The sequence below is a fragment of the Osmerus eperlanus genome, chromosome 18, assembly GCF_963692335.1.
Source record: "Osmerus eperlanus chromosome 18, fOsmEpe2.1, whole genome shotgun sequence".
Classification (NCBI taxonomy): Eukaryota; Metazoa; Chordata; class Actinopteri; order Osmeriformes; family Osmeridae; genus Osmerus; species Osmerus eperlanus.
Window position 1 is genome coordinate 6,455,385 of NC_085035.1, and position 12,552 is coordinate 6,467,936.

At 37.2% G+C, this 12,552-nt stretch overlaps 1 protein-coding gene across 2 annotated transcripts in view; it reads left to right on the forward strand.

The window, feature by feature from the left end:
- The first annotated feature begins 7,283 nt into the window (after window positions 1–7,283).
- LOC134038913 (LIM/homeobox protein LMX-1.2) overlaps window positions 7,284–12,552 on the forward strand; it is a 46,072-nt gene continuing 40,803 nt past the window's right edge. The window contains exons 1-3 of one of the 2 annotated variants that reach the window (XM_062484573.1): window positions 7,288–7,581; window positions 7,835–7,957; window positions 8,387–8,573. In XM_062484573.1, coding sequence (XP_062340557.1) covers window positions 7,891–7,957; window positions 8,387–8,573 — 254 coding nt within the window. In that variant the 5' untranslated portion in view covers window positions 7,288–7,581; window positions 7,835–7,890. Of the gene's footprint in view, window positions 7,958–8,386; window positions 8,574–12,552 lie in introns of both variants that reach the window. The other variant, XM_062484572.1, reaches the window with a different exon arrangement.

The window sequence follows — 12,552 nt, forward strand, 5'->3', positions numbered from 1 at the left end:
TTTTTATGTATGCCTACTACTTTGCTCTTGCCTTGTTATTCTGTGCATATGACAAACAAATCTCCTTGTCAGGGTACATAATTAACATCTGTAATTAGTTGAAGAATGGTGCTTCATCTTTCTCGTCAATAAATCCAAAACCAAGTTACACTTGAGGCTCTCGTCGACAGATGTCAATGATTCAAAAACATCTTCTCCAAAATCATTGGATGGTTTTGGAGCAGATGTAACCAATAATTTATTTCCTGTAATGTTTAGGACAACCTTTTAAACTCAATCATGTTTTGTATTTCGGTAGGACAGAGACCTCTGCCACCAACAAAACATGACATAGGGCCACCTAGGGCTCTTCTGAGTGGAGGTGGGAAGCAGATTTCCTCCCTCGAGTTGAAGCCCAAAACCCCCCCTTCAACAATTAATATACCTTATTTCTATACAAAATGTTTCCATCCTCATTGATCCCCCCCCCCCCCCCCCCCCCCAGCAGCTCCAGAACAAAACAAGGAGGACAGGGGCCAACAATATAGCTAGGCTTTAGAAGTTACTAAAGATAAAAGTTAGGGACATTATACTGCTCTTGGAAAAGTTGCAGTTTTCTGAAAGCCAACAACAAAGTTGTGTCTTTCATCTGACAACATGCTGTACGGATATAGCAGGTTTTCATTGACTGTCTTTTAACACACATCTAATGCCCCAGCTTGGGTTATGAGCTATTTACACTCTTCCTGTCCTTATTAACAGCAATCTGTTTACATTCAGTAAAAAAACCTGAAAGATTTTCATTGGAACCACCAAAACCATTTAAGACAAGGGGTGATTTTCCACTCAAGTTTATACTGCTCCAAAGTTATATATTCCAGTTTGATACAGTATGTTAAAGCTTAACAAAATAAATTAGCTTTCAGAGAACACAAGTCATCTCTCTTAAACGGATTAATGTTTTACAACAGCTTTTGAGTAGACCTACTTGTTAAAGAGCAACATTTATAGTGATCCATGTGTGTGGTGCACTATATATACTGTTAAAATCCCCACGTCTCAGGGGAAACGTACCTTAACAGTGATTGTAACGCTGCACACACGCCAGGAGCAGCAAGACATGTCTGATGTTTAAATGGATCAAAGCCTTCTCTCCTTTGCATCTGTTTCACAGGGAAGCTGTTGTCCTATTAGTTGCTCCCAGCAAATTGTGGCAGACTGACTTCCAAAGCTTGTTTTATATAGGCCAGGCTACTGTAACTACCAGCATGGCATACTGTCTGTGTCAGTTATTTGTCACTTTTACCTACGCATGTCTTTTATTTTTGGGAGCCTACCACTGAAATCACAATAGAAACTTTTTAATTGTCATGGATACAAATCTGTTTATGGCATTCTTTATCTTTGAGCACATTTTTGTGTCACAGACTAACAACTTTGTTATTATTTACCAACAAGTGGATGTAATACATGTTTGTGATGACAGATGGTGCTGTAATGTTGACAAGTAATCCCATCCCCCCTTCCTCCCAAAACACACACATGCATACACACACATAAAAGTGCAATTACAAGCTGCCACGGTTCTCAGAATTGTTGTAATTGGTGTGCAATATATCCTAGTGCAGGAGCACTGGAACCTGAATCAGCCACACTCCAATCCCTCCCTTGTCTTTGAGGCTCATCAAAGAGAGCGCATTTTTCAAAGAGTGAACATTCCTCATAGGTGGACCAGGCAATTAAGCCTCAAGCTGCTACTTTGAGACTCATTACACTGAAGTTGCCCCTGTGATAGTTAGCTTGTGCATTCATGCTCTGCAACTGGAATTTCTCTCAGGATTGAATTATTTTTTTCTTTCTTTACAAATTTACAAAGGTGTGAGTGTTTTGTCTTTTAAAGAGAGATGATAATTGATCAACAGTCTCTTTGCGGACAATTATTTCCACCACTGGTAATGACATGACAAAGATTATTGCTGACTTGTTTTCTAAATGGGCTTTAATATATAATAATAATAATAATGTCACCTCATTATATCGGTGTAGACGATAATCCTGTTTGAGATAACAATAAGATAACAGTATGTCATGAACTGCAGTTGCACAGCTTACTTACTAGATAACTCAAAAAGCCTCAAGATTAGTTTAGTCACTTTTCTGTGTCCCACATTTTGACACAAATGTACTGCTTCACAAAATCTGGGTCCTATTTTATTGTAACATTTAAGTTATTTTAGTAGTTATTTTAATACGTTTGCAAACCCACATCTTTATTTGAATGTTTTACAAGTGACTTCAATGTATGTTATTTATAGTTGTGTGAGTGGCTTCAAACAGCTACAATTATGTTCTTGTTATGCAAGCAAATCTTCCATTGCATAGAGTTTTATAGAAGTTTCAAATGTAATGCTTTTGTAGTAATAGTTGATGTTCCCATTTCTGCATCATATTTTATCATACATTCAATCTTCAGGTCCAAAAACTTCACAAATCATAAAGGTTTTATGGTTAAAAAAAAAAAAAAAAAAAAACATTCTGCAATTTGCTATTTAGCAGTAAATTAATACAATTTGAGCGAGAACCCCCACTGTTAAACTTAGGAACCTACTTCTGCTCCGGAGGTCTACAACTCCCAGAAGACAAACAGTAAACACATTATTTATCAGCATGGCCATTGAGTTAGACTATAAACGAGGTTCAGTTCAAAAGGCATTGGCATATTAGATAGTCTGGTGAGGAAACTCTAGGTCATCTTTGTGTGATTTTTATATTCCACTAAATTTTACAGTTTGATTTGCTAATGTAACATTACTGTTGTGATTGCCTTGCAAACACCCACAAAATGTTTAGAAATGGTTTATGTGGAATTATTTTATGAACACCATGTTTGATCACAAATAAATGAAATATGAATAATAATTCAATATGAACAGAAAATGCTTATCACCTAGACTCTAGTCAGAATTAGATTATATTGAAATTGTTGTTTTGGAAATAAGTTCTGGAAGTACTGTTAAAGCTCAACTTTTTCAAATTCAATTATCCGTTATTTATTTATTTTAAGTTAGAATTTTGCCCAAAATTCTGCACAAATGTAGTTCGCCTGAGATTAACAGTATTACATAAATCTATTAACATGAAGTAGGATATATTCAGTCCTTTCACCCTTTAGCGTTTTGGTCCAAACATAATGAAAGAAAGTTAACAATTACAATCAAATTTTAAAGATACACATTTGGGAACTAATTGGAGCCAATTGGCAAAGAAGTGTACAGTAGGAAGCAAGTCGCTGTCCGTTACCGCCTCAATAAAATATGTATATTTTTTTATTGCAATTGTTTCCGTTTTCAATATTTCACTATAGCATAAAATGGTTTTCCTTTAGGTTAATATCTGTTTCCATTACTGTTTGAGGTGGTATTATTATATAAATCTAACGACTTCATACTTATGTACGTTTGTAGCTAAAATAGGGTAACAAATGTAAATACAACTTTAGAGTAGCCAACATTTTGCCGAAAAGCTTATGGACAAAAATATAATACATTCTAAAGAGCTCCATAAGCATGTGTAACCTATTCCGGTCTGTATCTCAAGCTTTTCGATTTATCTTAAAACCATAACCTAATATATAGCATTATCCTAAACACATCGGCGATCATGCAAGAGGGAATGTTAGTGTAGCCTATTCCATCCACAATAGGTCTGTGCCAAGAATAATTGAATATAGGCTACTTACCACGACATGCACGCTCACCCTCTAAAAACACAATAAGACAAGTTATAGTAGGTCAATTTAACCAAACATATATGTACTTTCTTTTTTTACAGACCCTTGACATTTGTCATTAAGATGAAGTGTGAAAGGAAATTGGCCCACGCTTTTGAAGCACTTGCCACACACCTGTTCAAAGTTTTTGGGTCATAGGCCTACCTGTCCATGCTTAGCCTATCTCCTCCAAAAGATGAGATGTTTAGGACTTGTAGGATACTCTTCAGGTAGGAATGAAGTCTAACTGAATTTTCGTTAACATTGATTACTTGTATTTAGCCCATCATTTAGTTGACGAACGAGGCAAGTTTTGTGGTGTATTTCCTGAACATCAAAGGGCCTTTTTGGGCACTGCATTAATGGGAAGAATGTGCGTTTTGCATTAGGCCTTACAGCATAGCTGTTTGGGGACATGAGTCTCTGTTAACCATTAACATGTGAAAGATTTAATTGCGTTTCTGTATTTTATGGACATTGTGTAATGCTATGCTATATGAAACACTTCGAGAACCAATGACATTTTCTTCTTTCAAACAAAATAGCGCCATGGCTTGTGATTAGATGATATGAACACAACGTTCTATTTGGAAGCCATTAGGCCTACATGACTATATCTAGCGTTGAATACAAATTACATAAGCGAATGTTTCGTGCCAATGCCGAAAATGATCGGCTAACTTTCGGTTTATCTCTAACTTGGGCATAGGATTAAGATGCATTCTAAAACCTATTCATTAAAGTCTGAACAGATCGATATTGAAAATTTAAGTTATTTTAAAACGTGTTACCGTCTCTTACCAGTGGCTGAAATGAATATTCAACCTAGTCGAATTACTTATTTTGACCACTAGGCGTCAGAATACCCACAAATTTCAAAGCAATGTGCCTTTCTAGCAGTATCCTACTATTGTCCACCACTCAGGTGAAGAGGCAGAGGCTGTTCTATTCTCATGATTCCTAACACCACTTATATAGGCAACACTTGCTCTACTCACCCCATTTTACAGGCAAGGCTTACAAACGTATCATGTTTTGGGGTTAGAAAACATGGTTTCTTAACTCAGCAAGTTTACAAAATTGGACGACTTTATTGTTTGTTAGGTAGCCCATTTCAAGCATAAAAGGTCACTTTACGATTGGCTTAATGATGCAGATAATTGTTGCCTAATGTTGATAGTAGGCTACTAGTTTAAAGTAATTCTTATCATGATGATCCTTATCACAATATATTCCTAGTATTATAATAATCATAATAGTAGGCCTAATAATGTTTGTTGGCTTTTTCTTTTTTTACGTCAATGGAATGTAGGCCTACGTAACTCACTGGCCCCCTAGCCTATAACCTTATAATGATGAGTGGCTAAATAATAGAATTGATAAGAAGTAGCCAGGTAATACGTAAACGTTTGCCATAAGACATGATAATTTACTTTTGCCCGACATAACTCCAATACAACGACACAAAGACGTGAAACAGCCTCGATCTCCTGAAATGCTTGTTTTAGTCCATCTTGGACCCTCCTCGACGCTACCGTAAACCTGATTGACCCAGTAGCCTACCAAACTCTAATTTCCAGCTGTGACCTGATTGCACGCTAGACAAACCTTCTCTTAAAATGTGAGGAGTGTAAAAATAGTCCCTCTAGTTTAGTGGATGAAAAAGACAGTAAACCATATTGTCAGTGACCTGTCTATCCTGTCAGCTCCATCCCCAACAGCCTCTCTAAATCGCAGAACAGTAGGCCTATTTGATCGAGGTTATTATTTCTTCAGATCTTGTGAAAACAAAGGGCGGGGAGGGTGAAGCTAGTCCAGGGGTAAAGGCTATATGCAGACTAAGGCAGCCATACATTGATTTATATCCCTCGTTGCGCATGCAGTCATTTGCATCTCTTGGCATTGTGAAGGGGCACATATTTACACAAGAAAGATTTAAAGAATGACGAATCTTCTGATATTCAAATTTATTGACGCATAATTTGTTTTTGCGTTGAGCAGCATGTTCCACATTATATATTTAAGTCTGGTAAAAACAGTCGTAGGCTACTAATACTAAGCGTATAGCCTACTATAATAATAGTCTAATTATTAGCATAATATAATCAATAATTATACTTTTGGCAATTATATAAATATGATTATTTAGATAATAATTGTAGGTTGTGATTGGCATATAGCCTAAAAGCAAATATAGAATAATAGCCTTATAAAAATAGAAACAGCATTTTAATAATTGTAATGTTTAATATTATTTGGCCGTTTAATTGCTTTGAGAAGAAAAAATATTCTGAATATGATCCAATGATTGCACACTGGTATGAAGCCCAAATCCAAAACCGACCTGTAACAGTGCCTCAGATAAATAATAGGATAAATTCATAAATACTTCCTTGTTTTCTTTTATATTTAGCCCAGTATAGGCTATTAAGACAAAAAATAAAGAACCAGCATCGGATAGCAGTTCGTCTGCTCCTCAATGTGAATCACCATGTTGACCGAGAAAGCCGATGTAAAGTGACCAGATATAGGCTATGATTTTATTGGAGCAATTTGATTGTTTCTCCTGTAGCTAATTGAAACAAGAAACAATATCAAATATAAGCTACTTGCCGTCTCTATCATAGGGCTACAGATGTATATCTGTGAAATGAACTATAGGCCTATCATATCTAAAGAACAAAAGAGCAGACAACTTATGAATATTGCATTTTCAGACAGCTGCTATCAGGCCAAGCATATAGGCCACTCCGTGGGATAAAAAAAAGTGATTAACGGTGAGGTATTTCATTCCAAACTCCATGATATCGCCCGTTTTACTTCTGGGTTTTTTAATCATGTAGCATAGATATGACATTTCAGAGCCGGGGGGGCCGCTATACGCTCCTCTAGACGGTGACTTCGAACCAGTTGCGGCCTTTGCGGTTATCGCGACCAATCGCCAGGTGCGTTGATCCAGCTTCTTCGGCGGGTTATGGATTCATCGTAGATAATGTCAAAGTGACATAAGTAACTTCCTTCAAATTAGCTTCAAACGCGTAAATAATAAATCATGTTCGCAAAATGCTGACGTGAAAGCTTAAAAAAGTAGGCTACAGCCTAAACACACCAAGTTTACAGTGGGTCGCCTTGCCATAGCTATCCGCCTAAAAGGATAATGCCACCATCCTTCACTAATTGTGTTAGAAGTGATAATAATAATAATAGGCCTGAGTTTCGATTAGCCTATACCCTATAGCACTGGCTATGTTTAATGGGACATCGCCTAACTTATTCCAACTCATAAACTATTGGGTTGTAAGGTAAAAAAAAAAAAAAAAAAAGTAAACATCCATTATGGCAATTTACAATACTTTCTTATTTTTCTCCACAACTTTCATGCAGATATACAGCTTGAATCTACCGCAGACACGTATCTCGTATTCGACTGACTTGGAAGACTCCTAGCCTATGCTTTTAGAGGCGGAACAATTCCGTTCCATGGCACTGCACACATGAACATTGTGCACCAATAGCATCCCACAGCTGCAAAATAGTGCAAAAAAAGTGATTCGGCGAGGGGAGGGAATGCAGTTGCTTCAATCTCGGCTTCACCTCTTCAAGAGACTATAGGCTACACTCGGCATGGCACATAAACTGTAGAGCTCACTTTGGAACCTCTTCACTCGGGATCTCTGGATTTACAGCACTAGCTTATTACTTCCTATACGATATTTTTTCTTTGAGAGACGGAGAATTCTCCAAACACTCAGCGTCCTGCGTCGAACTTGATAGTATTTTCTGAACCCTGCTAGCCTACATGAGGAAACGCTAAATCACCACAAATTGAGCAGGTGACAACCTATAACAGTTACAAACAATAGGTTTCTTCGTTATGCACCGTAGGCTAACCTCAAAGTTTTTGCGCTGCACAGCCTAATAGTTGCTGTAGCCTATTTATACGCGTTGTAAAATCCCTATTAGCGGTGTCTATTAAGAGCATTTATCTAAACTTTTTTGTGTTTTCGCAAAGTCGTTCAGTGTGCAATAAGGAGGGTTTAAGACCACACTGTCTGTGACCATACATTGTTATGGAAATTGCAACAGGTCTCGAGTCACTGGAAAGGCGCTTCTCGGCACGGACTCATTCCGCCTGTTCTAAGATGCTGGACGGTATTAAAATCGAAGATCATCTCAGAACTGGAGCGGCTGCTCTTGGCGTTATGATTGGTAAGTTATGATACAATATTTATTTTTAAGTAGGCTAATGCTTGTAGGCTCATTTTAGTTTCCTCTAGGTTCAGTCTCCTATTCTCTACGGTGGAGCTATGTCTGCAAGGCATGCAAGACTAGGCCACTGTCTTATAACTATAGCCTAAAGTTTGTGAAAAATAGGCTAACTAGCAGAAGAATATAAGTCTGTACAACCGATAAAGTAGCCTTTTGCTATAATGCAACTAATGGTGTAGTAAAAGCTGATGCCATTGATTGGTTATTCAAACGAGGAGCTATGTTTTCAGAAATGTTAAGCTACTTGCAGTCAATGTTCTTTCAATTTTGACTGGGAGTGTGACATTTCTACATTTGATAAAAAATCCAAAATATGTGTGTGTGAGTGAGATGTTACAATGCTGTATCCCACATATTCTTCTCTACCAGGAGCTGATTGTCATCATCAGGCGGTGTGCGAGGGTTGTCAGCGGCCCATATCCGACCGATTTCTGATGCGGGTCAACGAATCCTCTTGGCACGAGGAGTGCTTGCAGTGCGCCGTGTGTCAACAGCCACTTACCACAACTTGTTACTTCAGAGATAGGAAACTATACTGCAAAGTCGACTACCAACAGTAAGTAGGTCTCTTTTTATTTTCACTCCTGTTTATTTTCCACAAAACTGCAGTTTTATAACACGCAAATTTGAAAGAACGCGTTTAGGGAAAGCGAGTTTTTTTGTGGTTAAACTGGCTTTACTTAAATTCTGGTTTAATATAGGAATAGGCCTGTCTGTGCTTTAACTGCATTTTCACAGTGGAATGGCATTTCAGGCAATGTTTTTTTCCGCACTAGATAGGCTTTGGCATGAGGCATAAAACGGTTAGGTTTTATCTGAATTTATCCTATCCTAATTGATTTTATTATAATTCCTTGGATTTTGTAGGCCATTATAACCACGCAATATTTTTCCAATACGATCCCATTTTGTATGCAAAATTGTAGGCTATGTAGATTATCTCTTGGCTGTTTGCCTATTCTAGGCTACTTATAATTATGCTTATTAAGTTGTTCAAATTTGTCCAGAGTTTATATTGAAATACAGCATTCGCTTTGAAAGATTGAAACAGAGCGAACCTTTTCACAATTGAGTGACTGAATAACTTTACAATAACAGTTGCATTCATAATTTTTGTTATCAATAAGAAGCTTAATACAAATAAATAAACACAATGACAATGTATTAGCCTACGTGTTGAAAATCTCTAATATGGGTTAGGGTTCTACAATACTATCGTTTTTTCTTGCAAACTGCAACTATGACTGCACGTTGTTTACTGCAGAATGTAGGGAATTTGGAAGTATGGTAATTATAATTATATATTTAATTTTTAGTAGGCTAGTATATAGTATAGGCTACAGTTGTATTATTTAGTACATAGTGGCCGAGATGTATTTCAGTGTATGTAACAGTTTGGATATAATTGGTTATAGAAATCCATTTGTTTTATCAATGTAATTTTTATAAAAATCAAAGTGAAATCATTACTTATTTGTGTGTGCATGGGTGAGAGTTATATGGTTGGTGGAGTGCCTGACTTGATGCATGTGTATTCATCCGTGTGTTTGCTTTGCTCTGATCACCATGGAAAAACACACAGCTATGATATTACTAGATATAAATCAGCAGTGGTTCAGGAGGCTGTATCTGGTGGGGTAGTAGTTTGTGTGTGGGAGCCGTGTGCAGACAGTTCTGTGCTGCGTGCAGACTGTGGGGTGTCTCTTGTCCCCGTCTTTCTGCACGGTTGCTCTTCATGCCTGTCAGTAAGTTTTAAGGGGCCTTTGTCCCAGAGCTTTAAACATTGCTACTTCAATCACTGGGACATTATCTCTCCCTGCTAGAAGTCTGGCAGGAAACAATGGGTGACATCCATTGCCTCACATCACTGTGTCCACCATTCAGAAGTCTTCCCCCGACATGATGGCAAGCAGTTTCTCCAAAAATGGGAATTTCATAGTCGTAGTTTGGAATTCCATCACCTGAGAAACACAGAAAGTGCTTAAGTGTACTGTTGTCTACCCTGATCATAGAGGGATTTAGTCTATATAATTTACTTTTGGGAATATTTTGATAGCATTTCAATAGGTAATGCAAATATGGAAAGAAAAAAGATCAGGAGGAAGTGTGTTAAAAAACACACATTTGGAGCTTGGGACTTTCTGTCCTTTTTAGATGTTCTTTTTCTTCAAACGTTACATTTGACATTGTGACAGTCTGTCATAATTGCTGGTGGCATTTTTACCCTCTACATTTTATATTTGTATTCTTTGATTTGCATGTGGAAGTTGCGGTTATCTGAAAAATGCCTTTATTCCAAATGAGCTTGTTGCTGCTATCTATAAATTTAATGTCTCTGAGGTAATACAAACAGACAGCTTAAACCACAATCCGTCACAACAAAAATGTGATTCTTGAAATGGTCATACTTGGGTTTGTGGACATTCCATAATCAAATGCCTCAATAATTCTCTGTTAAAGGGATATATAGGGCTTTTTCTTATTGATTCAATTATATTATTGAAAAACCTGTACTATCTTTAAAAATATATATTTTATTGACCAATTTTTAATTTATGATTCTATTGAATTGAAATGATTCATAAAAAATATTTAAGTTAAACAAATTTAAAGAGTTTGGACCAGATTACATGATTTATGTAAATTGTAACTTTTTTCAGGCCACATTTTTATGTAAAACGCATTTTTTTTATCTCAGGTTTGTGTAGCCTTTTTACAATGCAACATCCATATTTTAGTATTTGTATATGTCTCTTCTGCTATTTAAATGTTTTAGAAATTTGTGTCGATCACTGGTCAGTGTAGCAGTAGCGCTACTGGGTCTGGACCAATGACGAGGCAGATACCTCTGCATGTTTAACCCTTTGTTCCACCTCTCCGTTTTCAATGCCACGCCTTACACACAGACATCGTCCTTCCTTCTGTGCAGCTTCACCCAGACAGGCGACATTTGCAAAATCTGTCCTCTCTTCTATAAAAGGGTATTTACTTACAATGATGGGATATTTAAGAGATCTAATTCACACCCTTTCTGACTTTTATGGTGCTCATTTAAGACACATTAGTCAGGCCGCAAACTGAAGCAGGTCTGAAGGAGAAGCTTGAGGCTCTGACAGCTCGTTGTGAAGATGGCAGCAGATTACGCTTGGTGCCCTGTAATTATCTGAACAGTAAATCTTTATATTCCCATCCCTCGACACCTCTATCCGCTCTCTAAATAGTTGTAATTGCCATGTGACTTCATGTATTCTGACTTATATTGATTAGCTTAATGGTACATGTACGCTACAGAAAAAAAAGTAATCTTATTAAGATTCGTAATCATAAATAAGATCAAAAGAAAACTGTTGTTTTGAGACAGTTTTACAGTGCAGCCTAATAATCAACCCAGTTGTCATTCATATCTTGCTGATAATAACTCTTTTTTAATGGGTGGTCAATAGTCCTATGTCTGTGAGATGAGACAGTTTGTTGGATCAGGGAAAGAGCAGACAGTGATGTCACAACATTGGGTCCTAGAATAACACAACTCTGCTCCAAACACCACAGGGGCTAACGTGGGCAAAGGCCTATCAGCCTGTTCCCCTGGAAACCAAACGACTATGCACAAGGTTTGCATCAAAATTGGAGTGTCAGGTCCCTGCTTCCATGAAGTTCTGGGTTTTGCAGGCATTTCGCTGAGTGGGGTTTTCTTTGAGTGTCAGCCCATATTCATCATACGACTCACAGGACATTGACTGTAACATTGATCAAAGAAATCAAGAGATACATTTTTTTGGCTTTGCTATTTTGTCACTGCAGATCATTTTCAGTGTTTATTAAAATTAAGGATGATGTAATAACCTGTGCATTGCGTTGGGTGTAAACATTATCACGATAGGTAATGACGTAGTATTGTTTTATGCCCTCTAATAAATCTATAAGCATTGGAGAAACTAAAAATTAGGACACATTCAAACATTTTGGGAAAATAGTGTTCAGGCAGTGGAGTGTCTGCATGTGGATCTGGAACTCTATTGATGGAATTCTTTGGTGCACTTTGTATGTTGGGATAAGGCCCTGAAGTCAACAGATTGAAATACAAGTCCCAATTCAGCTATGTTTAGATTGTTTCTGTTCGGAAAAATATTTCTGAGTTTATAGAGACAACACAACCCTATACTTCCAGAGCAGTAAAATTAAGAATTAATTAAGAATTAATTAGGCTCCAATGAAAAAATATAGAACTTTTTTTTTTACTGAACTTTGAATGTATGACAAAAATTACTTGTTTTTGAAGCCAGTGCCGAAATGCATAATTTTCAAAGCATGTTCCATTTTGAAATGTGTAGGGCACACACAATCCCTTTGAGTGCCATGATCCTCATTATGCTGATAGTGGTTTTTTTTTTGGGGGGGGGTGTATATCTGCTGGTGCATCCTATTGTTAAATGTTGTTTTTTAATTAAGTGGAGCTCTGCACCCAGGTTTATAAGGCTGACGTGAGGACTTTTTGACCTGCCCTTTTGTTTTGAAAATTACAGTGCCCTTGGTCT